The sequence below is a fragment of the Pteropus vampyrus genome, unplaced genomic scaffold (genome assembly GCF_000151845.1).
Source record: "Pteropus vampyrus isolate Shadow unplaced genomic scaffold, Pvam_2.0 Scaffold39, whole genome shotgun sequence".
Classification (NCBI taxonomy): domain Eukaryota; kingdom Metazoa; phylum Chordata; class Mammalia; order Chiroptera; family Pteropodidae; genus Pteropus; species Pteropus vampyrus.
This window is the reverse complement of record NW_011888820.1, coordinates 3,818,393-3,844,540: the sequence shown is the minus strand read 5'-3', so window position 1 is coordinate 3,844,540 and position 26,148 is coordinate 3,818,393. Positions and strand designations below refer to the sequence as shown.

General features: G+C 35.1%; 1 protein-coding gene and 2 pseudogenes across 4 annotated transcripts in view; 2 read left to right on the top strand and 1 right to left on the bottom strand.

Moving 5' to 3' along the window:
- Positions 1-2,514: 2,514 nt before the first annotated feature.
- Positions 2,515-26,148, bottom strand: part of HSD17B4 (hydroxysteroid 17-beta dehydrogenase 4) — an 81,378-nt gene continuing 57,744 nt past the window's right edge. For 3 of the 4 annotated variants that reach the window (XM_011358276.2, XM_023529567.1, XM_023529568.1), the window contains 7 exons: positions 22,954-23,023; positions 22,232-22,338; positions 20,845-20,931; positions 18,058-18,144; positions 17,046-17,184; positions 9,151-9,278; positions 2,515-2,932 (listed from right to left, as the gene is read on the bottom strand). In XM_011358276.2, the coding sequence (XP_011356578.1) occupies positions 2,843-2,932; positions 9,151-9,278; positions 17,046-17,184; positions 18,058-18,144; positions 20,845-20,931; positions 22,232-22,338; positions 22,954-23,023 (708 nt within the window). In that variant the 3' untranslated portion in view covers positions 2,515-2,842. Of the gene's footprint in view, positions 2,933-3,188; positions 3,216-9,150; positions 9,279-17,045; positions 17,185-18,057; positions 18,145-20,844; positions 20,932-22,231; positions 22,339-22,953; positions 23,024-26,148 lie in introns of those variants that run through there. The other variant, XM_023529566.1, reaches the window with a different exon arrangement.
- Positions 3,849-3,967, top strand: LOC111738493 (annotated as a pseudogene).
- LOC105290859 lies at positions 11,975-12,587 on the top strand (annotated as a pseudogene).

Here is a 26,148-nt window from a genome sequence, read left to right as displayed (position 1 = left end):
TACATGTAGCTAAGGACTGTGATACACAGGCCAATCAGCATATCCAACATGTTTGGCTGTAGTGATGGGTTCAGGGATTGGCTTATAACCCAAACACAACTAGTGAGACCAGATGGGGCCTTCACTGGGCCTTCAAAGAGAATCCAGTCCTCTCACTTCTGCTGGTTGATTTGGGAAGGGACTGTGAGGCTGCATATGTTGGCTGCCTTCTTGTGACCACAACAGAAATAACCTGGAGTTGCCAGGGCAGTATCCACAGGGAGCTGGTGGATAGAGCTGGCTCTGAGATGGCAAGGAATTAGGCTTAGATAATCATAAATTGCTCGACCAAGCCCCTTCAAAGCTAGTCCTACCCTTCTAGATTTTTTTTCAGTTGTGTATAAGTTTTGTTATGTCAATTTAAACTGGTTTTATTACTTGAAAGAATCCCAACTGATGAAACCTTGAACCATGCTAAAGAGTCTGACAATAGGATGACCGAATAGGAACCATCACAAGTTTCTCAGTTGGGAAGTCACATGTTCAGAAGGCCCCTCTGGTGGGTGGTGAGGGTAGGTGGCTAAAGACCAGAGATCAGTTGGAAAGCCATCAAAATGAGTTATGAAGTATGAGGGCATATTTGGGTATGGGTAGCAGAGAATGAAATCCTTAGGTATTTAGGAAAAAAAAGTGACAAAAGGTGAAGGATTAAATGTGGGGTGTGAGGAAGAGAAAAGTCAAAGATGACTCTGGTTTCTTAGTTTAGACAATAGGTGATACTCTTAACTAAGACAAAAACAGGAACAGACTCAGATTTAGGAGTGGATAATAAGATCACATTTACTTTGGACATGCATCTGCAGTAATTATATGACAAGAGTTCAGTAATGATTTGGAACTGTGGAATTATGGAAAGATGAGAGCCAAAGAAGATATAGATTGGGATGATGTCTGTAAAGATATGAAAACAGATTAAATCACCTAGGAAGAAAATGTCTACCAAAAAAGAGAAAGCTGAAACCTCAATCTTAAATCCTGAAAAGATAGGTAGAGAAAAATTACAAAAGAGACAAGGATAGGCCAGAGATTAACCCATATATTCATTAAGAAGTTAATATTTTCTCACTGGAGGATAAAAGGGGAGTGAAGAATTATGGAGGATGGTGCATTCAACAATAATAGATATTATAAAAAGGTTAAGGAGCATAGGACTAACAAAGCGGCTGCTAAACCTGGCTACTGGTAGCTGTCTGACCTTTAAGACTGAAAAAGATGGATTAGTAATTATAATATCACTTTAACATGTTTTAAGCATCTAAACTATATATTCAACACTTTCATTAATGTATAGTGGCATTTGACTAATTTTAATATGCTATTTCTATTTGGAAGGACACTATCCTTTTTCAAGCTCAAAAGAAACAGTAATTATTATAAAAGACCAATATTAAAAAACTGCCACTTTTTTCATTCATTGGCATAACAATGGATCAGTCTGAATTAAAGTTAATTGTATGATACCAAACAGTCTTCATGAGAGTAAGGCATAATTGCCAGATATGTAACTTCTCTTCTATACCCTTCCACATATCCTGCTCATTCATTAAATCAACAATAATATATTGAGGTCCTATACTATGTTCTAGTACTGTGTAAAACATTACAATTCTAAATTTCCGAGACTTTGTCCCTTGATCCCTAAAATCTAGTTCCCTAAATCTTGTTTCCTGAAGCAAAATACTATGCTGCGCTCCCAGAAGCCCTAGTCTAGACTGAAGACATATTCCTCAAGCTGCTAAGAAGACCACCATTTGACTATAAGGACACTCCAGGAACTGCCTGCTGCTTTGCCAAAGTCATGGCCCCTTTACTGGGCCGGCCATAATCAATGACTAGTTAGCTCAGAATAATTCTGAAAAGGCACCTCAGCTTCAGAGCTCCCCAAAAGATCCACTGAGGCCTTGTGGTAGTTGGGCCACAACCTAACTTCTCCCTCTGCTTAGCCCTGCTTTCTTAACTTACTGCCACCCACCTGCCCATCCCCCACCCCTCTGCATTTTGATCCCAAGAACACTTCTAAATAAATTTCCTGCCCATAAATCTCCACCTCAAAGTCTGCTTCCCAGGGAACTCAGCCTGGAACACCCACCTATATTCTCCTCAGTTGTGCTCCATGATTAACCTGAGTATCCCAGTTGCTCAGGTTAATCATTTCCTCAGCATATATCATCTGAGCTAAATGTTAGGGAAAACAGTGATATGACACTACTTGCTAGTGAACACCTTGTGATTTAAGATTACTGATTAAGGAAGAAAGCTATATATTTGGTAGACTTACAAGCATTATATGAAAGTAAAGAATTTCTAGCAAAACAATAAGAAGGAAAACTATTTGGGAACACAAAGGCCATTCTCTTGCCTTAAAGCAGAAAACTATTAGAGCAATGTATGAAAAGCAAGTACATATAGAGAAATTCAAATTAAAACTTGGGGTACCAACAAATTAGAGAAGAGAAAATAACAAAACAAAATATAGATGGCATCAAAGTGGCCTTTACTCATTTAATTTTCCTTTCAACTTATAAATGCTATCACAATTCTAAAGAGACTAGACTTGGGTGGAAATTTTTTATTATGAAGATAAGATCTAAGAAGGATAATTACAAGCCAGCTTAGTTCCTTGTAAAAATAATGATAACATGAAAATTTAGTAGAAAATGAAAAATCTGAAAAGTTATCTGAAATCTGAAAATGTTAAGCAATTTCCCCTGCATCTTCGTTTTGATCACTTTCTCTGAATCGCTATGGCATATTTAAGTAAAGACAGTGTTTTTCTATTTTTATTAATAATGGCGCATATCCTTCAGAGCTTAGCATAGTCTTTAAAAATCGACTGAAGCTTCAGGCTCAGCATGATGTTCCCGTGGGCCTTCAGTCTGCCACTAAGGAATGCCTGGAAAGGAGAGAGGGAAGAAGAGTACAACCTTTATCATGTTACATTTTTTTTTTCATTTTTTAAAAGATCACTGTTCAGACTGAATACAATTGAGTTATAGTTCTAGACAACAAAGCCAACTTTTATCTAGCAATGATAGTTTAATGATTATAGATATCATATTTTTGATATCTAAAAAAAAAGACTCCTTGTATATTTTAGAAAATCACAGAATAACTTACCTGAATTGACAGATCTGGGAGTTCTGCTTTAACCTATGCTTCTGGCTTTAGTCTGTGTTCTTAAACATGAATTTGAGACTATATGAATAAAAAGTTTTACTGTATCCTTAATAAAAATATTAAATTCAAGACTTTTAAAAGCAGATAAAAAATATTTATTACATCTTCATGAAATAGAAAGCTATATATGATGACAAAAGAAGATAGTGTAACAAAGTAGTGAATGGACCCTGGGCTACAGCATTAGAATGACTGGGTTAAAATCTAGGCTCTACCACTTACTAGCCTGCTGAGCCTGGGCAAATCATGTAACCTCTTGGAGCTCCAGCTTCCTCATCTATTAAGGGCATGACAACAGTACCTAAATAACACAGCTTTGTTTTAAGTTTAATGAAATAGCGTGTGAAGTGCATAGCTTATTTATTGTTTGGCATGCGGTACAGAATAGTAAACTCATTATTACCAAGCAAAAGACTGTCACATTAAAACACTAAGAGCTCCTGCATCACCTCTGTATTTGACCTGACAACAGAAACTTATGCAAGTTGCTTAAGTTCTCTCTCAGTGTCAAGTTCCCTATCAGTAAAAGAAAAAAAAAAATCAGTTTTTTATAGCTTACTGAGAAAATAATGAGGAATGTGAAGTAAAAAAGAAGTCCCTAGATTTTGAGCTAGATTGAAAAATAGTGCTATCCCTACGGCCATGCAACCCTGAACAAGCCCAATCCCGTCTGATCTCGGAAGTTAAGCAGGGTCAGGCGTGGTTTGTACTGGGATGGGAGACCACCTAGGAAGACCAGCTGCTGTAGATGTAAAAAATAAAGATTGTAAGCTGACAATGTCCTTGCAATCTGTGAGGTCAACCAAGGGTTGCCTCGCCTAAAAAAAAAGAAAAATAGTACTATCCATGTATACTTAACATTAGAAAGCAGCCCTACAAACATAATTTCACTTAAGAGGCACAGCTATCAACTTGAATTGGACCTAACAGCAATTCCTACCCATAGTTGACAGATGAGAACACTGAAGTTCAGAGATTTTAAATAATCTGTTCAAGGCCAAGAGGCAGCAAGAAGAAAGGCCTGTTCTTGAACTCAGGTGCTCTTTGCCCAACAATATCTACTGTTTATCAACTAAAAGCAACTTAATCTCAGAAGCAAATCCTTATCAGCTGGAGGAAAACCAAAAACTACTTAAATGTTCTGTCCCAGAAACAGTAAGGGAGAACTCATTCGATAAGAATCAAAAGTGCTAGGGATTCAAATCGGTGTTTTTCAAACTGGAATTTCAAAACAAAGACTGCTTTCACTGTGCAGTTATGGAAACCATAGTCTGCGACTCTTGCAGAGGAGGACCCAGTACTTAGACCTGCTTGCCAGGTACTAAAGTCTCAGAGGAACGTACAATCTAAAATAAGAATTACTAATGCCTTAAAATAAATAAATCAACATTTGATGTTGTAATTAAGTGGAAGAATTTTGTACATAAATCTTTATGCTTTATTTTCTTAGAATAGATTTCTAGAAGAATTACTAAATCATCACATTTCTTAAATAAGGTCTTGACCATACTTCCATACTGTCACAGTTTTCAAACTGTACAGCGTGGCATACCAGGGTACCAAAACAAACCAACAGGGATACTAAGAAATATTAAATGTTTTGAGGGAAGTACTGTGACACTATTCAAATACGACATGAAAACTACTCTTGTTTGTATCTAACTACTTAATAAACTGCACCCTTAGGTACTTCTTTTGGCCTAGGAGTACTACTATGCAAGAAAAAGTACCGAGATCATAAAGGAAGAAAAGCCGGTGAACCTCTGTCAAGTGCTTTTCAGAGAGACTATACCAAATTAATAGTCCTTCCACCTACATGCGAATTCTCCTATCCCAATCTTAACAATACTATTTTAATTTTTAAAAATTTGAGGCAAAAATTTACGCTTTAATTTGCATTTTTTAGATAATGGGGAAATGGTTTTTCTTATACTTGTCAGTCATCTCTATTTCTTTCATTAATTATTGGTTCACATCTTCTGCCCATTTTTCCTATTTCGGTCTTAGTGCCTTCCAGAATTAATTATAGGTTATTGATACCAATATACTATATACCACCATCTTCTTAATTTTTCCCCCCAGGTTTATGGGACTATCTTATGGAGTCTGACATGCAGAAGTTTTTAATTTCTACACAGCCCGAATTACTGCTATTGAGCTTTTGTTCCTTATTTCAATCCTTGCTCTAATCAACTAGGCAATATTCTAGGCTAGGATATAGACACCTCTCCCTGTTCTCATAGAGTTAATGTAGTAGGGGAGTCAAAAATAAAATGTAAACCAGTAATTAAAGCCTATTATAAATGCTATGAAAAGAAAACACAATGCTATTAGAGAGTATGACAGGAAGAAACTACTCTGGATGAAGCTAGCCATGCAAAAAGCTAGGGGTGGAAATTCCAGGAAAAGCAAATACACAGACATTAAAGGAATAAAAGCTGATGGGAAGGAACTGAGAGGAAACACAATGTAAATGGAATTAGCATTATAAGTGATGAGGCAAGCAAAATGAGATGAAGCTGGAAAGATGAGCAAGTTTGGATTTTATCCAAGTTCAAAAGGAAATCTTGGAGGTTTTTATCAGGTAGAATGACCTATCATCTGATTCACATTTTTAAAAGTTTTTAAAAGATTACTCTGGCTGCTGTGTAGAGAAACGACTGGTGGAGAAGGAAGACTAGAAGCAGTAAGACCAGTCAGGAAGCTGCTATAGTAAGCCGAGTGAGAGATGATGGAGACTTGGGTCATGGTGATATCCCTAGTGATGTAGAGAAGAAGATGAATTCAAGACATATTTTGGAGAAAGATCAGGCAGAATTAAGGACGGAAAGGATATAGAGGTATAGAAGGAAGCCAAGACAATTCTTACATTATCGAGGATATTAATTTGGGCAGATAGACGATAGTACCAGAGAGCTGGTTATATCACTATGGAACTCAGAGAAGACAACTAAGACATTTAAACCTTATGAGTTGCCAACATGTAGATGGCTTTAAATACCATAGTGTATGGATGAATTCATTTAAGGGAAGTGTTATTTAGAGAAGAGCCCTGAAATGAGCTCTGAGAAACACCAATGTTTAATGGTACGGCAGAAGACGACACCAAAGGAGATCATGAATAGCCAAAGGTGGAGAAAACAAAACAGGAGAACATGGTGTCATGAAAGCCAAGGGATGAAACTATTTCAAGAAGTTGGTGGTTAGTTGAGTTGAATGCTACTGAAAGGTTCATTAAGACATAGACAGAGAAATAGTCCTTGGATTTAGCAAAATAGTCATAGGTGGCCTTATCAGTGGAAGACAGTATCAGTGGAGTGATAGATGTAGAAGTCAGGTAAGAGAGGGCAGGAGAGTAAAGTGAAAACAGAATGTTTAAGGCTGTGCTGCCTTTTTAAAGTAGCCACCAGCTCATGTGGCTACTGGACACTTGAAATATAATTAGTCCTGGCTGAGATGTACTTTAAGTATAAAAAATATACTAGATTTTAAAGACCTAGTATTTAAAAAAAGGATAAAAAATATTCTATTAATATTTTTAATATTGATTACATGTTGAAATATTTCAAAGTTCTGGGCTAAATAAAATATAGCTGGCCCTTGAGCAACACAGGTTTTAACCGCTTGGGTCCACTTTTACATAGATTTTTTTTTTCAATAAATATACATTCAGCCCTCAGCCTCCACAGATACGACACCAGAGGATACAGAGGGCTGGCTATATATTTACAGCGATGATAAATAGCATTGATGTTGGGGAGATGGTAACAGAACCAAATGAGTTTAGAAAAACCCTGATATTAATTAGCATTTCTCTTAAGAATTATCATTAAGAATAATAAACACCTAGGTTTTCATCAAGTTTTTACTTCTGCTTTTCTTTTTTACACTTTATTCTATTCTGGATTGACTTAGGTATCTGGAATGATATAAAGCAGTACCATTTCCTAAGCGACTGCTTAGTACCATTTACTGAATAATCCATTCATCGCCAAAGGTCTGGTATTCCTGGCAATTATAAAAATGTTTATTTAATCCTACATTTAATCTTTATATATAGACATCTCAAATATAACACATCTAAAAAGGAACTCTTAATTACCCAGTCTCTGTCCCAAGGTCAATTTTCCACTGAGCAGCCAAAATGACCTTTAAAAATTAGATGCTGTCGGCTCAATGACTTCCTATCACACACAAGATCTGATCTACAAGGTCCTGTGCCATCTAGCCCTTGCCTACCTCTCCCACCTCACCTCCCACCACTCTTCCCACTACTCATTTTCCTAGCTTCACTAGCCTCACACTTAATACTTCAATAAGCCTAACAACTCCTGCCTCAAGCCTTTGCACTAGCTATATCCTTAGCCTTAAGGCTCCCTCCCTCCTTTCGCTCAGGCCTCAATTAGACCTTTTCAGACAACCCTATCTAAAATAGTTCTTCTATCCTATCACTCTAATCCAGGGGTTGGCCAGTTATAGCCTACAGGCTAAAACTAGTCAGCTATCTGTTTTTGTAATAAAGTTTTACTGGAATACAACTCCATCCATTTGTTTAAATATATTTCCATGGCTACTTTAACTCTACAATGGCAGAACTGAGTAAGCTACAACAGACACCATCTGACCCGCAAAGCCTGAAATATTTGCAATGTGATCCTTTACAGAAACTTTGCCAACCACTACTCTAATACCCTGACTTATTTTTCTTCATACCTGAAATCATATTTCTTTTCCATTTACCTCTAGAACTAAGCTCCACACAGTAGAGATACTGTCTTGTTCAGCTATACCCAGAACCCAAATAAGTGTAGGTATTAAATAAACTCCTGGGAAAGACATAACTGAGGGATCACTCAGTACCAAGTACTATACTAAGCTCTTCATATATATCACTGGGTTAAGTTATCAAACAATCCTTTGGGATTATTATAATTATTCATTTTAACAGTGAGAAAAATTGAGGTTTAGAGAGTAAGTGGCAGGGCTAAGATTTGACCTTGATTTATCTGATGACAAAGAAAATATTTTTTACCACTGCACTACTTTATAGTTCTTTTTAAATTAGTCTTTCTATCTAGAAAAACTAAACATTTTCCTTTTATTCACATTGCTCTGTTCCTTGTAAACTTGTATAGTTTTCTTCGAATAAGCATTGTACTTTTCTTATTAGGGTAGTCATTGGTATTTTGTAGTTTAAGTTGTGATTATAAACGAATATTTTTTCAATTATATCTTCTAGTTGGTTTTGTTACTATGTGAAAGCTACTTTTTAATAATTATTGTACATTCGACCACTTGTTTGAACTCCTCTATTCTAAGTATCAATCGGTTGATGCTTTTGGGATTTTTTACTACATAATCATGATATAAAAAAAACAAATTTTTCTCCTCCATTCTAATTGCTACAGCAGTTACTTTAATTTTGTGTTTTTGGACTGGCCAAAAGTTTCAGAACAATATTAATTCATAATGGTCAGAGAGAAAACTCTTGTCTTAATCATGGCTTTCCATAAATGTTTCGCCTTCAGTAAGACACTGGCTGTTATGTTCTACCCTTCTATTTCCAGTTTTCAATGATAATTAAGACAAATTCTTAATCTTATATATCAAGAATGAATGTCTAATTTTTTTAAATACCTACTAATATCATATGGCTTTTCATCTTTGAACTGACACAATTTACTAAAAGGTCTAGATGTGGGTTTTATACTGTTAATATGCCGAAGAATTTCACCCAAAATTCAGTTTGAAAAAGTATCAGTTGAAACTCCATTAGAAAAATATATCATCTATAACCCAGACACTGGTAACTATGTCTTTTTCAGAGTTATAAGAAATCTGTCTTATAAATCAGGATTTGGGAGTCAGCTAAAAACTGTAATTGTTAAATATGTAGCAACAACGATGAATAAATGAGCATTTTAAGACCAGTACCTTCTGAGGATCAAGTTTGCCGAACACTACGTCCATGAAATCTTCATCTGAAAGTATGATTGTTACATCAGCAGAGCCTTTTGCAGGGCCTTGATATACTGTTCCAGTACCATTTTTTAGGTCAATAGCTAGGAAAAATAGGAAAGTGTGTCACTTTTTCATTATAATGAGTAAAATAAACCAACTGAAATGCAGACATTTTGATAATTTTCAAATTAATGTGCTGCTTTTTCTACATTACATATTACCTGTCAATTATAAAAAAAAATTTAATCCTTTATTTGTCCTTTTTAGAAAGTTCTTCAAAAATAGTCAAATCAATATTTTTCTTCATTGAAGTTTACACAACATAAATATTTTCTTTTATTTTGTTATTTTATTTCTTTTTTTCCCCCTCTTTAAATCCTCCCTCCCACACACACTTCCACTCCTGACCTATGGAGGTTGTCGTTCCCCTTAAGAACTGGTCTCCTCCCACACACTCGCAGCGTGCACCTGGAGCCTGGCGCCTCCGGTGCACTCGGGGGGTCGGGCACATCCGGCATATGGGCACATCCGGCGTATGGTCCGTGGCTCCACCTGGGGCGCAAACTCAGGACCTTCTGTATGTAGAGCAGACGTGCTAACCACTACACTATGGAGCCACCCCAACATAAGTATTTTAAATGTGAATCAATCTAAAATAATATAAGGAGTTAAGTTGGTAGAGGTTATGTGGGTAAGGCCATTAAGTCAACAAAGGAAGAAGCAGAATTTTTAAAACAGTTGCATGTTGGCTGGGTTGGGGTAAGGGAATACATACTATAATCACCTTTCAAATACCTGAATTCATCCAGAGTTCTATCATATGGATAGCAAGACAGTCGACATAAGTTTTTAAAAATATTCTAATTAGTTACTTAAGATTTTATAAAACATTTATAGCCCTAATTGTTGTGAATTAACATTAGCTTCTTTTCCCTTAACTGTTTTGACAGAAGGATTAAGACTCCCAGAAACAGGCTGAGTAACTTGGAAAATTATTAAAATTTTACCTTCATTGCTTTCATTATGTAACATTTGCAGCACTTTCTGCCAGAGTTACATTTCAGAAAGTTTTAACTATCTCATATATGACTGAAACCAGTTATCCAGAAAGCCCAATCCACTCATCCTGCTTCAGCCTCTTGAACGTGCTTTCTCTTGCTATAGTGAAGGGGCTACAGGCACATCACTCTAACAGTGTATAGGGAACTTTACTTGAGGGTCAAGGAAAAGCTACACATATTATAGAAAAAACCCAGAGCGTTTAACTACATTCTGCTTAGCCAAGCCTTGCTCCAAAGAGAAAATTAAATCACTCCAACTCTCCATAGAAGAGAATTTTTGCCAACGAAACAAAAAATAATTTGACAACAATGATTATCTTGGGGAGAGAAAGGGCAAGTAGAGAACCTTACTGCTTTGTATATGTCATCCACTCTATTGTTTTCTACTGTGAGTGTTAGACAATATGCAAAGTATTAGAAGCGAGGCATGAAGAGCAAAGGCTCTGTTCTTACTGACCTGCATTATGAATATGTTTTCATGTATTATTTGTATAGTTAAAAAGAAAGAAAGGTAGATAAAGAAGGAGGAAGGCAGGAAGGGAGGGGAATAGTGAGGAAGGGAGAAAGAAAAGACTAAAGAAAAGCAAGCCACTGGCATTCAACAAACAACATTCATGGTTTAATTCTTCACAAGTACTTCTAAGGCCCACTGTACATACCAGTCTTGCTCAGGAATAAAACTGCACCACACACATCTTCCTGCTAAAGTGTGGGAGTAAGTCTCTTAGCTAATGAAGGTTCTTAGCTGCCCACCTGCCTTCTCACTCACCTGGTTTTATGTGCTACTTCATACTATGACTCTTGTAAAGCAATGAAACTTTCTCCTGTGGAAATCTAGTAACTAGTGTTGATAAAAAAGAAAAGAGAGCTAAGAAAGGAAATGTTCTTAGGAAGATACAGAAATTTGAGGTAAAGTAGTGGAACTTTCAATTCTTCAGTGATTCAGGTCATAGCCTATAACTTGGCTTGTGTGGGAGAATCATCATCTACACCTGTAAAGTCATGGCTAACTTTAAATTAAAATGAAGAAACAGACTGTATATATTTTCCTTCACTGGTAGAATTTATTTTAAAAGCTCTAAAAATGACTTTAGTTCTGTATTTATATAATCATTAAGGCTCTAAAACAGTCCATAAAAATTTTAGTTATACTTTATAGCATTTAATGGGAGAGGGAGAGGTTATTAGATGAGAGCATGGCATTTGGAAACTTGGGGATCTTTGAAGTTACATACCTTACAAATCACAAAGGGCTACTATAAAAGAGAGGAGTTATTTTTGTCGATGCCTTCTTTCCTTAAGATTATAAATTCTTAGTTGGAACAAGAATATCTTGTCTTTGTATCCCCTACCGTTTCTTGAATAGAAAGTACTTAGTAACTTTGTTAAATGGGAGATTACAAAAGCTTGGAAGAAGCATCTCTATAAAAAAAATGACAACAAACAAAAAACTTAGGATAAAAATAAAGGTTTTTTTTTAAATCACACCACGGACACAATACTTTTGTGCTATTCCTGCCAAAAATTCATAAACTAAATCTAATAATCATGAAGAAACATCAAATAAACACAAACTGAGGAACATTCTACAAAATAAGTGGCCTCTACTCTTCAAATATGTCAAGGGCATTAAAAATAAAAACAGACTGAGGAACTCATCTAGATTGAAGGAGACTAAAGAGGCCTAACAACTAAATGCAATATATGACCCCCCCACTCCCCCTCTCGCAGGTCCCACCAGCTCAAGTGGATGGAGGAGCTGCAGCTGCCAAGCACCCTGGCTTTGCAAGGGCTCTAGGTGCGCCGCAGCCCACAGGCACATGCCTGCCCGGCCACCATGATGTCCAGGAGGATGGCCAACTCCACCCAGGGGGCAGTGAAGGAGGAGTCTAAGAGGAGGCCGGTGAGGTTGTCAGCTAAACCTGCTCCTGCAAAAGTGGAAATGAAGCCAAGGCGGGGCGGGGGGAAGAAAGGAAAGGATAAATCTGCAGACAAAAAAAGTGCAAAAGAAAAGGGAAAAGGGGAGCAAAGGGAAAACAGGCCCAAGTGACTAAAGAAATTAAAGAATTACCTACAGAAAACAGAAACTAAAATCGAGGAGAACCCAGCCTCTGACGAAGCAGGAGAGGAAGAAGTCAAGTCTGATTAATATCATTCATCAGTGGTCCCTGTCTCCTTTCTCGTATAATCCAGAAGAATACTTATATCAACCATTTTGTAAATGCAAGTTTTTTCGTAGCTTTAGAAACATTAAGGGGAGAATTCAACCTCATCCCATTTTTTAAGTGTAAATGCTTTTTTTTAAAGAGGCGCAATCATTTGCTGGTTGTTTATTTTTGGGTACAACCAGAAAATAATGGGATATTGAATATGGAAGACCTTGATTGTCTTAGGTGTCAAGACCTTGATTGTCTTAGATGGGGATAGTTTTTATATCCTATAACACAAAGCATACTAAATGGCAGTTTGGAGTCAGTCATACAGTTAATATGTCTTGAACATTTTAAATTATTTCTACTCCCATGTTTTTTCTAGAACTGCTTCCTAAAGTAAACCACTCCTTGATCTTGGTTCTCCCTGTCAGAATTTTGTGCACCCTCTTTGGACGTGGTAGTTCAGTTTTCCTAGTAACTTCATTAATGTGCTATGAATGACTAAATATTTGATTATGTAGTGAATACATTAAATTGTGAATTAGTGGGACTTCGATGTAACAGCATATCAACATTTGAAGATACTGGTGGTATTTAATATTCTATTAAGGGAAATTAGCCTCCAAGTTTTAAGCTGTAAAGTCACTGGAATAACTGTTTAGAAAAGAACCACAATTACATGACTTTTTTGGACTTTGGTACGTATTTTAAGAATTGTGTACAAATTGAAAGCCTGTGAACTTACTCTCAAAACAACCAATAAAATCTAGATTATTAAAGAATCTTCAGTCATGCAGGCTCAAAACTTCAGCATTAGTTGTCTCTTTCTTGTTCCTCTTATTTTTCAGACATTATCAGTAGCTAAGTCAGTCAATTCTATCTTAGCAATAGATCTACATAGGCCCTCTCCCCTCCATTACTGCTAACACCTTGATTTAGGTCTTCCTTCTTTTTAATCTGCAATGCAAACCCTTGTTTCCTTAACTCTAGTATTTTAAACTTTCCTGATACACCGCTTCTAATAGTTATTTCTGTGGACAAAAAAAAAGACATCCCGTCTTTTCATATTTGTAATACAAAACCTAGCAGAGAACTTGGCACATAGTAAATATTCAAATATCTGTTGAATGGACCAATCCTCCCATTCTGTGAAAGCCAACAGCACCTTTCCCATGTCTCATCACTCTCATTTTATCAGATTTATATATAAATAAGTCCTAATCTCTTATTTAAACTCCTTCAGGCCAGAAGGGTTTAAGAATTCAGAATTTTTCAGATTTTAAGAAGAAAATACAGTGCATAAAGCACATATATTATGAAAGACCTCCAACGCTGCAACATTCTATAAACAAATATATAATTTCTGTACTCAACTAATCCACACTAGGTAAGATAAGAACAATCAGTTGCATCACGTAAGTTCAGATCAGGTTTTGCCACCCATCGATTATGAGAAAAAAACTTTCCATTTTTAGAGCTTTTGGTTTCTGGAGATGAAGGTCAAAGCAACTGTGTTTTAATTTTCAGGCGCAGACTATTCTATAGGCGATATAAAGCCTCTGATTCTTTAATTTTCTTTATGCCTTCCTGTCATCCTTTATTTCCTCTCAATTTTTCCTGTTGCTTGGAATAGGGTGGGATCCAAATGGTTTACTAGGACAACTTTGGGCTGGTTTCAGAAATTAACAGTAATAAATATCATAAAATACATTGCTTACTTACAAAGTGTTTCAATGGTATCTTATTGTTCCTGAATACTTCACTCATGCTAAATAGAAAATACGTATCACTATTCATATAACTAAATTTATTGTTTTAATAGAAGGAAAAGCACCAATTTCAGCACTTTTTTTTTTAAAGGTAGGCATCTGATTCCATTTAAAACTATGCATTCTACATGGCTTTTATAGAACTTACGCAACATACATGGAATCAGGCTACTGTGTGTTATAAACCATACTAGAAGCTGGAAATAAGTTAATGTGAAGCTCTCTCTCAGTGTTAAACCCACGTCAAGTAGGAGAAGACATATAATTATAAATGATCACAATACGGTAAGATAACTGAGACAAACTGTTATCTTAAAAAGACTGTTCAAAGGGAATTCAGAGATTTATTTCTCTACCTGATGTCCATTTTCACTTTTTCAACCCAATCAAAGGATCTCTGGTAATATAAAAATCCAAAGGACAATCTTTATTCAAAAGAGTAAAACACCTAAAGGCATAGGATATTGGAAAAAGGTGTTCAAACATGTCCAGGCATTCGATTACATTTTGGAGTAATAAAAAGGTAGAAATAAGAAGGTGCAAGGGAGCGTTCCAAGATATGGTTTCCTTCCCAAAAATACCTCACCAAGGCCCTCCTCTGATTCCTTATGCAGATCGAAGGCTTATACCTCTCTGTTATACACTCTTGGCTCATAGGAAAAAGGCAGGGTTCTCCAGCTTCTGTCAGATCATCTCAGCCCAGTGACACAGAGGTCACAGTGACCCTTAACCAGGCAGTCCTCCTAGTCCTGGATAACCAGGCCTCAGAGGGGCCCAACCTAAAAAAACCCAGCTATGACTCTTTCTTCTCCATAGCCAAAACCAACCTGACCCAGTACTGACACCAGAATTTTCCTAATTCTCTCTAGATTCAGACTAATTTGGTTTTAAAAGACTCCCTTCCTGTCCCCCATCTAACACACACATATTCTGCCTAGAGATTTGTTGGTTTTGTTTGGATGGCAAGAAGGGAAAGGGAACAGGGAAGATAAGCACATTCCAGGATCTCTGGACTGGAACGGGCCGTCCAGGCCACTGAGCTCAAACTCCAAGGTCAGTCACTTGTGCAACTCCGGTGACAGCTGAGACCAGCCAAGGTAAATTGAGTAGCTTAGGCCTGTTCTCTCTAACCAGGTTCAGGTCTGCCAAGATATAAACAAGGCCGGAACAACTAATAACAATTTCAAATACAAAATATTTGGTAATTAAGTGCTCAGCAAAACCTTTTTAAAACTGCTTATAAAAAGGGAAAAAACACCTTAGGTATTTCCTAAATCAAAACATTCAATCATCTATGTCATTAAGTGCCAAGATGAAAAATAGAGATGCCAGCATGGAATCATCTTCTAAGTCACCATAAGCCAAAAGACCTAGATAGTTTCTATGGCAGCTACTGTGATTTAGCTCAGTGACACAGACAGCAAGAAAACAGCAAATAGAACTGAAAATAGTTGCACAGCTGAGAATTCAATCAAATAACAGACAGGGAGCAGATCACCAAAAGAATGGTGAATCATTTCAGAGAAAGCTTTAGGATTCAATTTGACTGTTAGCTTTGATAAGAACCCGAAGAAAAGATGATAAAACAAACATAAGCCACAATAATAGTTATTAAGCATCAATAATAATTATTAACAGGATTTCAATATTCCCATGGAAAAGTAAGGAAAAACCCTTTTCTAGGTTATTATTTTAGGGACATAATAGGGAAAAACTTTGGTTATGGAAACTATTTTAAAGAAAATTACTCTGCTTGCCAAGAGAGAATCACTCATATATTTTATAAATCCCTACAGAGTTCTATTCTGCCAATGTTGAAACAAAGAGTTCCAGCACCTTTTTTCATACTTATGGATCTCATTCTTCTTCTTCACAATTATTTTCAAAAGTCCTATGCTTTATATTTATAACTCAGCTTCTAATATACTTTCATCCATAGGAAAAGGTTGAATTTCACCATAAATAGAAAGAAAAAAGGAAAGACAGAAAGAAAAAAGGAAAGTAATGACATACGCAGTGTTAACCTATGAAGTTACTTAGAAAAATATTTAAACACTTTGAAATTTGGGAGACTAAATACATATTACATTTTTGCCTTCCTTTATACCCCTTCTGAATTAATATCCTATAACCACAAATGTCTTCCAGAAGAACAGTAAAACGTTAATTGTGAGTAGTAGGATTATACATCATTATTTTCTTCTTTATACCTTTATGTACTAAATTTTATATAATGAACATACACTGCCTGAAAGGAACAGCAACTGTTATATTAAAAAGAAAGTTGTTTATATTGAACCAAAACCAATTGAACGAAACTTCAAAATATTTTCTAGGAATATGTAATAGAAGATTATTTTTTAAAGTTTCAGTTGGTTTAGAATGCATTTTTATTTTTTGATCTAAGTGAGCATTTATAGTGATCTACAGTTATAATGAGAAATAATCTGATTTTCAAGGCACTTAAATAGGTGCTCTTAAATAACAATCTGATAATTTAAATCATTAATATTTTGGAATGAAGAAACCAATTTCAAAAGTGTCAAAATATAATGACTTAAAAATATTTCATCTGACCTCATGAATTTGTTTTATGTTTAAGAGAAATTTGAAGATCGATTAAGATGACTGTTTAAAAGTACTAATTTCAGGTTATTACAATAAAATCTTTAAAACAGAATTTTCATTTTAATCGATTCCCTACATCTCTAAAAAACCTACATGTCTTTGGGTATCCTGAAACCTATTACTTCCCATGAAACACAACTTACTTAAGAAGGTAGGATTACTTACCTTCAAAGACACAGGTTTCAATTATAGCAAGGAAACTTTATCTCTATTTACAACAGTTGCCTTAAAATATTTTAATCAGGGATACAACTTACTCCACTTAACTGCAGTATTTCCACCTTTGGTGATATGCCACTCAAATACAGCATTTATTTTCTTTACCACCTTGTGCCCGACATCCTTAAGATGGTGACCTATTTCCTTAAAGATCAAGGTACTCTGAAGCTCACCACCCTAGCAAAAAAAGAGAGAGTTTAATTTTTAAAGTTTTGCAGCAAAGACTCAAGGAGAAAAGTAATTACAAAATATATGTGTGATAAGGTGATTTTTCAAAAATCTGCACATAAATAAGGCAAACTAGTATTTTTAACATCAGACCTCTTTCACATTGGACAACCTATGTCTTAACTAACTTCAGCAGGTAGATACTGGACAAATCAACTTCTTTGCTTGTTTATTTGTAAAATGGGATGAAAATACATGAAGACTGAATTTCTTCGTAGCTCTAAAACTTCAGAAGTTTTTGATTTGAGATTCTTAAGATCTTAATCTTCAGTCATTTATTTACTAATATGGCTTATGACAAGTAAGAATCATAAGATAAAGGTATGACAATGATAAACATTACAAAGTTAATATTTTGGACACAGAGATATAAACATTTTTATTAAAGCCTCAGAATGTTAATACAGAACAAAATGTTTTAGTAAATATAATACATTATTGTTTTTATGCTCACATATAAAGCTTTATACAAATCTTTAAATCAAGATAAAGTACAAGATACTTAACTTTTTCATCTATTTTTCTCCAAAATATTGTTTGCTTGATATTTTTCATTCAACAACTGATTTAGGTACCCTAAACCTAGAAAATTAATTCTTTTCTCTTAAAAGATACCCCAATATCCCCTCGAAAAAGTTTTTTAAATGTGTTGTCGAAATTTTCCTTTTATTCTAAGCAGTTTTGAATTAGTGTCCTTTAGTTCAAGAATTAAGAATCTTTCACAGCTCTTAATTTTCTAAAATAGCCTGAACATTCTTAAAGTAATCTTAACTGAAATTCAGAAATCAGAAAATGACTTGGATACCAGTTCTGGTAACCTACCTCAGAGGGTATCTTGGCTAAAATATCCGATGCTGGCACAAGATCCACATATGCATTTGAAATGGCTAAGTTTCCAGTTTCTTGGACCTTATAAGGGGTACAAAAGCGGAGAAAAATAAACAATTCACACTGATGATTCCAATGAAAACACAATTTCATTGTGAAACGGTATAAAGTTATTTAAAAGAAATTTGCATTTTTTCTTCATGTAAAAAAGAAAATAATCCAAATTAAATAAAAAACTCATAAATTAAACCTCAAGATGAATAAACATGAATGCTTGTTGATTTAATATAACTATTATTAACCCCAGTAGAATCAACTGGAGCCCTTTTTAAAAATAGCTATGACCATGTCCCATCCAAAAATTCCAATTTAAATAATCTTGAGTGGATCTTGAGCATTGTTTTTTTTTTAAAAAAACAAAACAAAACGAAACAAAACAAAACTGTATGTCTAATGAGGAGCCAGGGAGAGAACCGCTGAATTCTTATAAATAGCAGGAGGCATGCCACAATATCCATTTGATGTAGTGATAATCAACATGCATTTTTTTATGTTAACACAGAATAAAATTGGCTACGAACAGACCATAGTGGTCTTTTTAAAATAATAATTCTAGTTCTTATTTCAAATAGGATGTGTAGACAGCATAAACTAAATGCTTAAATAGTCCTTTTATCAAAATAGTGATTAAAAGAGCTCAAATTCTAATTCCTAATAATTTATCTAAAATTATTCCAATGGCTATTCTTTCATAAAATTATGGTATTGCTACAAATGTCTAGGATAGTATCTAAAAATTAAAGTAGCATTTATTAAAACTGATTTTTAACAATCAAGATCATTCTCCCTTGACTACCTCCTACCATATTTCAGAAAAAAAAAGATCTTTCAAACAATTTTGTTCATTTTATTTCAAATTATTTACAGTGAAAAGCATGAAAAGAGACAATTTATGAACAAAATATGCTTTGGTAAATTACTTTCTTGTAACCAAGCCAAGCATATCATTTGGAACATTAGTTTATGATGTTTCTTAAAATACAATATGAAGGAAGAAAGAAAGGAAGGAAAGGAGGGAAGGAGAGAGGGATAGAAAGATTCTTATAATAATAAGAAAAAGAATAATAGGAAAAGAACACCTCTAATCACTGAGGGCAAAAATAGTAAACATACTGAAAAGATAAGAAGACATGCTTTCAATTTATCAAAATGGCAACAATGTATTATATTTAGATATTAAATTATTTATCAACCCTGCAAGTTTGTATCCATAGGGATTATTTCTGTACTGTTCATTACTAGAATTGTGGGAAAATAAAAACATGTAATATAGTCATGATCCTAAACTAGTTTGAATTCATAATCTTATTCAAAAAATAAAACAAACAAAATAATTAAAAATAAGAGGGCTCCAGATTATATGGCACAAACATTAATTACAAGATTTCAGAAAAAGCCAGAATGTGTGTTTATATGAGTGAGAAAGAGGGGAGTAGTAAGGGACTGCCTCTAAGGACAAGCAGAGCTTGAACTGAAGCCTAAAAGACAGGAAGAATTTGAAAAGTGAAATAAATAGTATGTATAAATTAAGCAGAAAATGATATTGCAAGCAGCAGGATGTAATTACGAGGAAGACAACCACAGAAAGAAGAGTTCTACAAAGTTATTTACTTATGAGAGAAATTATAATGCAGTAAAAAAGATTTAGGGTCCTGGGATCTAAGCTTTGAGTCAAGCAGACCTAGGTTTCTATTCCAGCTCCAGCACTTTCTGAGTGACCATAAGAAAGTTATTTAGGAGACCTGAACCTAGATTTTCTTATAGTAAATGTAAAGTTGTTATGCATATTAGAGATAATGGTATAGCCTGCTATAGGTACTCAATAACTGGAAGCTGTTATAGGTAGTAGTGTTTAGTTATTATAGGTGGTAGTGTTTAAACTGCTTAACACCAACCTTCTATGCAGTACAAAATGATTATGCCAAAAAGTATCAGCCTGGTCAACTGTGTTAACAAAAATGACCTTTAAAAAACTTACAAATGAAAGGATAGTTGCATGTTCTTTTAGTATTTCCTTGAGTACTGCTAACAGCCTCACCCAAAAATTACTTAACTCTACAGGAACTCATACTTTTACTTGTATTGTCACCTACAATTAGGCTTAGACTCTGAGACATAAAATGTTATTTTGTGGATTTTTGTGTGATCAAGATGCATATGATTTCTGTCCAGTAAAAAACATAACCATAAAGGATATGATTTTATTGTTCTATAGGATATTAAATAGTTTTGTCTCTCAGCAAAATTATTTTAGAATGCTTTTCCTATTGGACTATATTAAGCACTGTTGTTCTAATTCTCTTTTGAACCAGTTTTATCATCTTGCTATCTCCTTCATTAAGGAATTTAATACATTTTTGTCATGTTTTCACGTAAATCAGCCTGAGAGCCATGCCTTCAATTTTTTGAAGATTATATTTTGACAATAATTTGACTGACTGGTTTAGCCAAAAAGATATGGTTGGTTGGATTTACACAACAGCTGTACCACTGCTACACAGACAGGAATCAATTTAATTGAAAATAAAATGAAAAACAAGGTACGTAGGCATCTTATTTCCAATTAAAAGTTACCACTGATTTAAAAAGAAACTTTCTAGGTTTTGTCTCATATCCATACTAATAACAAAAAAAAAAAAAAAAAGAAAAGAAAAAGAAAAAAGTTAAGATAAAACATAATTATTGAGTATGGTGAAATGGGTAGCAAACTATTAATCATACCTTGGTTTGGAAATGAATTCTATTTCCTTCCTTCCACATCTCAGTTTGAAGAGTTTGTCCAGGATATACTGGTTTTGTAAAACGAACCTTTAAAAAATAAGTTTTGGGGTTAAAAATGTTTTAAAATAAAACTTTTCTACTTGTGAGGAAACAAATTGGGAGGGAGGTTAGAGTGCATACAAGGGAGAAAAGAGAGATTTAAATATATTTAAATTCATAAAGAAATAAAAATAATATGATAAAATTTGTAGAGAAAGGATATCATTAATGTAAGCTAATTCGTTTTCTTTCAAAGTATTGTCAGTAAATAGTGTCAAATTCTGGCAAATCGGAAAACAGAAACATAATTATGTTAAATACACACACACACACACACACACACACACATATCACCACTAGAACAATTTAAAAGAAGCAGTTAAAAGAGGTACTCACAGAGATGTGAAGTACAGAACAGGGAATATAGTCAATAATATTGTAATAACTAGGTATGGTGTCAGATGGGTAACAGACTTAGTGATCACTTTATAACTTTGAAATGTCTAATTACTATGTTGTTACCTGAAACTAATATAATATGATATGTCAACTGTAACTGAAAAATAAAACAAAGAATTGGTACTAATTATCTGGGGAATAAGGTCTGGGGTGGGTAAATAGGACAAATAATCCTACTTTTTATTTTATAATTTTCTATACTATTTTATTTGCTGTATACATATTGGATAATAATAAAAATAGTTAAAATAAAATGAAAAGCATGATAATAATCAGTGTTATCAAAGGCAAGGCATCAGAAAATGCACTTTCACTGTTGCAGGGAGCACAAACTGATAAAAGCTTTGGGAGCTTATTTAACACTGTCTAAATTTTTTTTTTTTTTAGTGTGTATCTTTTGACTTACACATATGCAAAGATAGTGTGCAGAGATGGTTTTCTTTGTAATTTATAACAGATGAGAACTTGAAGCCAGCTTAAAAGTACAAAAACTAAAATCAGTATGCAACTGTCATACTGATATAAGTATATGTTTATTAGAGTTCAAATGCAGCCACTTTACATTTTCAATTAAGGTAAATTAAAAAATAGTAAACCTCAAGTTTTTGTGAAGGTATAATATGCTGATATATGTATGCTCCTAATTAATATATAAAACAATCTAATTAATGTTAAAATTTTAACTGTATATATCCTTCATGATGAATGTGTAATAGAGGGATTTTTTAACTACAAAAAGAAAATGTGTTGATTGCTAAATCAATGTAATAAAAATGTATATTACTTCAGTATAGTATCGATTTTAAAAGTCACTAAAATTCCTTTTCTTCTCCAAAAACAAACAAACAAAAAGAACTAACATTCACATTATGCAATAATATACACATACCTTAATTGCCTTGAATCTTGACACATCATTATCTGCAAACTGCTGTAAAACATGCCTGGCACAAAATCCAAATGTACATAATCCATGTAATATGGGCTTGTCAAAACCTAAAAAGAAAAAGAGAGAGAGAGAATTTAGCTAGACATAGGCACATTTCATGTTTAAAAAGAAAGAATTGTTAATTCAGGATTTCAAAGTATATCTTTAAACTGCATTAGCATGAATTATACTTTCTACTCTAAGAAACATGGAAAATATTTTATAAATAATACCTCCTGGGCAATAATTATGAAATAAAAAAAGAAAAGAAAGAAGCTCTGGGAACACAAATCATTGTTTTGTTTAGCTTTGGTTGTAACCATGAAATCATTCATAGTATTTCAATGTCCCTGTATGTAGACAATCCTTCCCTAACCTTTCAGACCCTCGCTGTCTCTTCCAATGACCTTGCCTTTGCCCTTCATTATAACTGACTCCCACCCACATAGTCTATCCTAGACTTTGCACTAGCAGGAGCTTCCTTCCATTATAATCTCAATTTCAAGTACACCATTTTCTGAACACTACTTCCTACCTTCCCATATCATTTGCATAAGTGTGTTAGGAGAGGGCTTATTTTTAAAATGTTATTCAAACTACCAGTCATAAGTAGCAATGTCTTTAAGTACTATTTAGGTAACTGAGCTATTATTTTTCACTGGTATATATCATTAACAACTCACCTACTGCGCCAGCAAAGTTAGGATCAATGTGTAAGGGATTCCAGTCTCCACTGAGGCGGTACAAAGCAGCCTGTGCAAAAAGAATTATAAATGAAATTAGCACTCAGTGCTTTCTTAGAATACATTAAAAGAAAAACAGGAAATATGGCTGGTTATTGCACACAAAATGCATCATAATGTATCTAAGCTTTGAAAAATAACTACTTCTAACAGAAAAAGATTAACTATAAATTAAATGCTTTCTATAACATTCACCATTGAAATCAGTTGAAAAGGGGGAAGGCTGTCAAGTAACAGGAAGGGGAGCCAAAAGCTACATCTGGGGATAACAATGGTTACCAATGCCTAAAGAGAAATTCACAAAAAAGAATCCATAAACCTACTCTCATTAAAATACAACAAAGAGAGAGAAAAAAAATGGCATAGCTGATAGAGGTTCTGTTGATCCCAATGGCAACCAAATCAAAGTTGTGACAGAAACCAGGAGCAGCAGCAAGGAAAAATTGCCTGGGATCTAGATTAACAAACCATACAACTAGGGAGAAATCCAAGACAGCACCCTGCAACGGCAGAAAGTAGGATGGGGCGAGGAGGCAGGGCGACCTGATTCCGAGCGGCTGAGTGAGACGGAGGTTACGGCAGAGGCAGACGCAGACACCGTGGCCCGAGTGGATTTTCGCAGTGAGGGACCTGCTCACTCTAAGCACCAGTGCCCGTTCGGCTGCATGCAGGGGGGAACCAGGGACTTACCTTACAAGGAGATACTGTCGGAGTGATGGGCCTAGGCAAGACTCACTCAGCACAGAAGTGCTGGCAATATCCACTGTACCCTGTTGAGCCCTCTCCGCTACCAGTGTGCCAGACACAGCGCTGCCATAGCTGTGATGTCATCAAACTGATTAACAGAGGTCACTCTGCCCAAAAGATTCCCTGAAACCTTGTCTCCCTCAACTCGCAGCCCCACCCAAGCCACATCCAGGTGTATCCTCAGCGAGTCAGGTGCTCCTTGTTGAGACTCACACTGGTGGAGGCAGCTGGTCTCGGTTTCTGGTGTGGCCTTTTGAGGCAACTATAAGCACAGCATCTGTGGACTGCTTGCTGAATCTTAACAGGTGGCCCTAGAGGGGTAGAGGCTTGGGCTAAGTTTGGCCTGCAGCTGAACCCCTCTCAGGACTGTGCCACTGGACACCTACTTCACAAATCCACACTAATAAGACTGAGAGACTTAGGAGCTTTGCTTAGTACATAGACACAGACACGGAAAGGCAGCCAAAATGGGAAGACAAAGAAGCAGAAACCATATGACAGAACAGAACAGAGATCCAGATATAATGGAGTCCAGTAATCTAACAGATGCAGAGTTCAAAACACTGGTTATAAAGATGCTCAATGAACTTTTGGGAAGTGTAGAAAACTCTAACAAAGAGGTAAAAATGGAAATGGAATTATAAAAGGGAATCAGTCTGAAATGGAGAACACATTATTTGAGATGAGAAGTATATTAAATGGAATAAACAAAGGAATAAACAAAGTGAATAAAGAAGAGGATCAAATGCCTCATCTAGAGGATGGGAAAGCCAATCAGGACACTCAATCAGAATGGCAAAAAAAAAAAAGATGCCAATTTAAGGAGGATACGGGACACTATTAAGGCTCTAAATATTCGTCTGATCGGCGTAACAGAAGAAAATCACAATGTTGGACAGCTGTTTGAAGAAATAATGATGGAAAACTTCCCTAATTTGGTGAAGGAAATGGACGTAAAACCCCAGGAAGCTCAGAGAATTACAAAAATCAGGGAGCCCACACCAAGACACATCATAATCAAAATGCCAAAGGTTAAATACAAAGAAAGAATATTAAAAGCAGCAAGAGAAAAAGAAATAATTACTTATAAGGAAACACCCCCATGAGACTGGCTGCTAATTTCTCAAAAGAAACTATGCAGGACAAAAGGGCTTGGCAAAAAATATTCGACAAGATGAAGACCCAGGATATACAACCAAAAATAATTTATCCAACAAAGCGCAAAGTTACCATTTAGAGTTGAAGGACAGATAAAGAGCTTCCCAGACACAATAAGCTAAAGGAATTTATCACCACTAAGCCAGAATTACAGGAAATGTTGGAGGGACTTTCTTTAAGAAGAAAAAACATGTGTCAAAAACAGGAATAAAGAATGGTAACAACTACATTCCTATCAATAAATACCTTAAATGGAAAAGAATTAAATGCTCCAATCAAATGACAGAGTGGCTGAAAGGATAAGAAAACAAGACCCCTACATATGAAAAGGAATGAGATGGAAAAGGTATTGCTTTGATGGACCTAGAAGGTATTTAAGTCAGACAGAGAAAGATAAACACTATGATTTCACTTATGTGGAATCTAAGGAATAAAAAGGACAAAATAATTAAAAACAGACTCACAAATATACTGGACAATTTGGTGATGGACAGAGGGGAGGGGGTTTAGGGGGTTGGGAGAATGGGGTGAAGGGTTAAAGAAGTACAAATTAGTAGCTGATGGATGGTCACGGGGATGGGGAGCATGGCATAGAGAATGCAGTTAGCATTAATAATACATTGGCTAGGTGGAGGGTCAGGGAAGGGAGGGAGTAATGGGGGGGTGGATCATTTTACTAACTATACAGAGGTCTAACCAACATACTGTATACTTGAAACTAATTAAAAAAAAAATACAATGAAGATAAGGTAAACGTTTATAGCCTCTTCTAACCAAGCAAAACTTATGCCAACTTTCTTAACAGGGTGTTTTAAATTGAAGCTTGTAACACATTACTAGACATATATACATCAAAGACTTCTCACAAACTTTCATTCTCCTGGTACACTAAATCCTGAGCATCCGCTCATCTTGCAAGAAAACAGAAAACAGATAGCTTGCTATTAAGATTAAATTTTTGCTTAGTCCAGATTTTCATATCACTTTTTTACTTAGATAAGGCAGGAATAGCACAAAGATATATAGATAACGATACAGAAAAAAAGTCACTGAAATTGGGCATTGTTCAAACTTGAGAGTACTTTTCAGTACCTAAGGGAAGAAATTCACAAAACAGCTAACAATAAGTATTTAATGTATCTGTATATTAATTTGACCCCTTAAGGCTTCTTCCTTTTTTCAGAAATTGCTGGATTAAGCTTTCCAAGACTAATTAAAATGTTGTGTAAA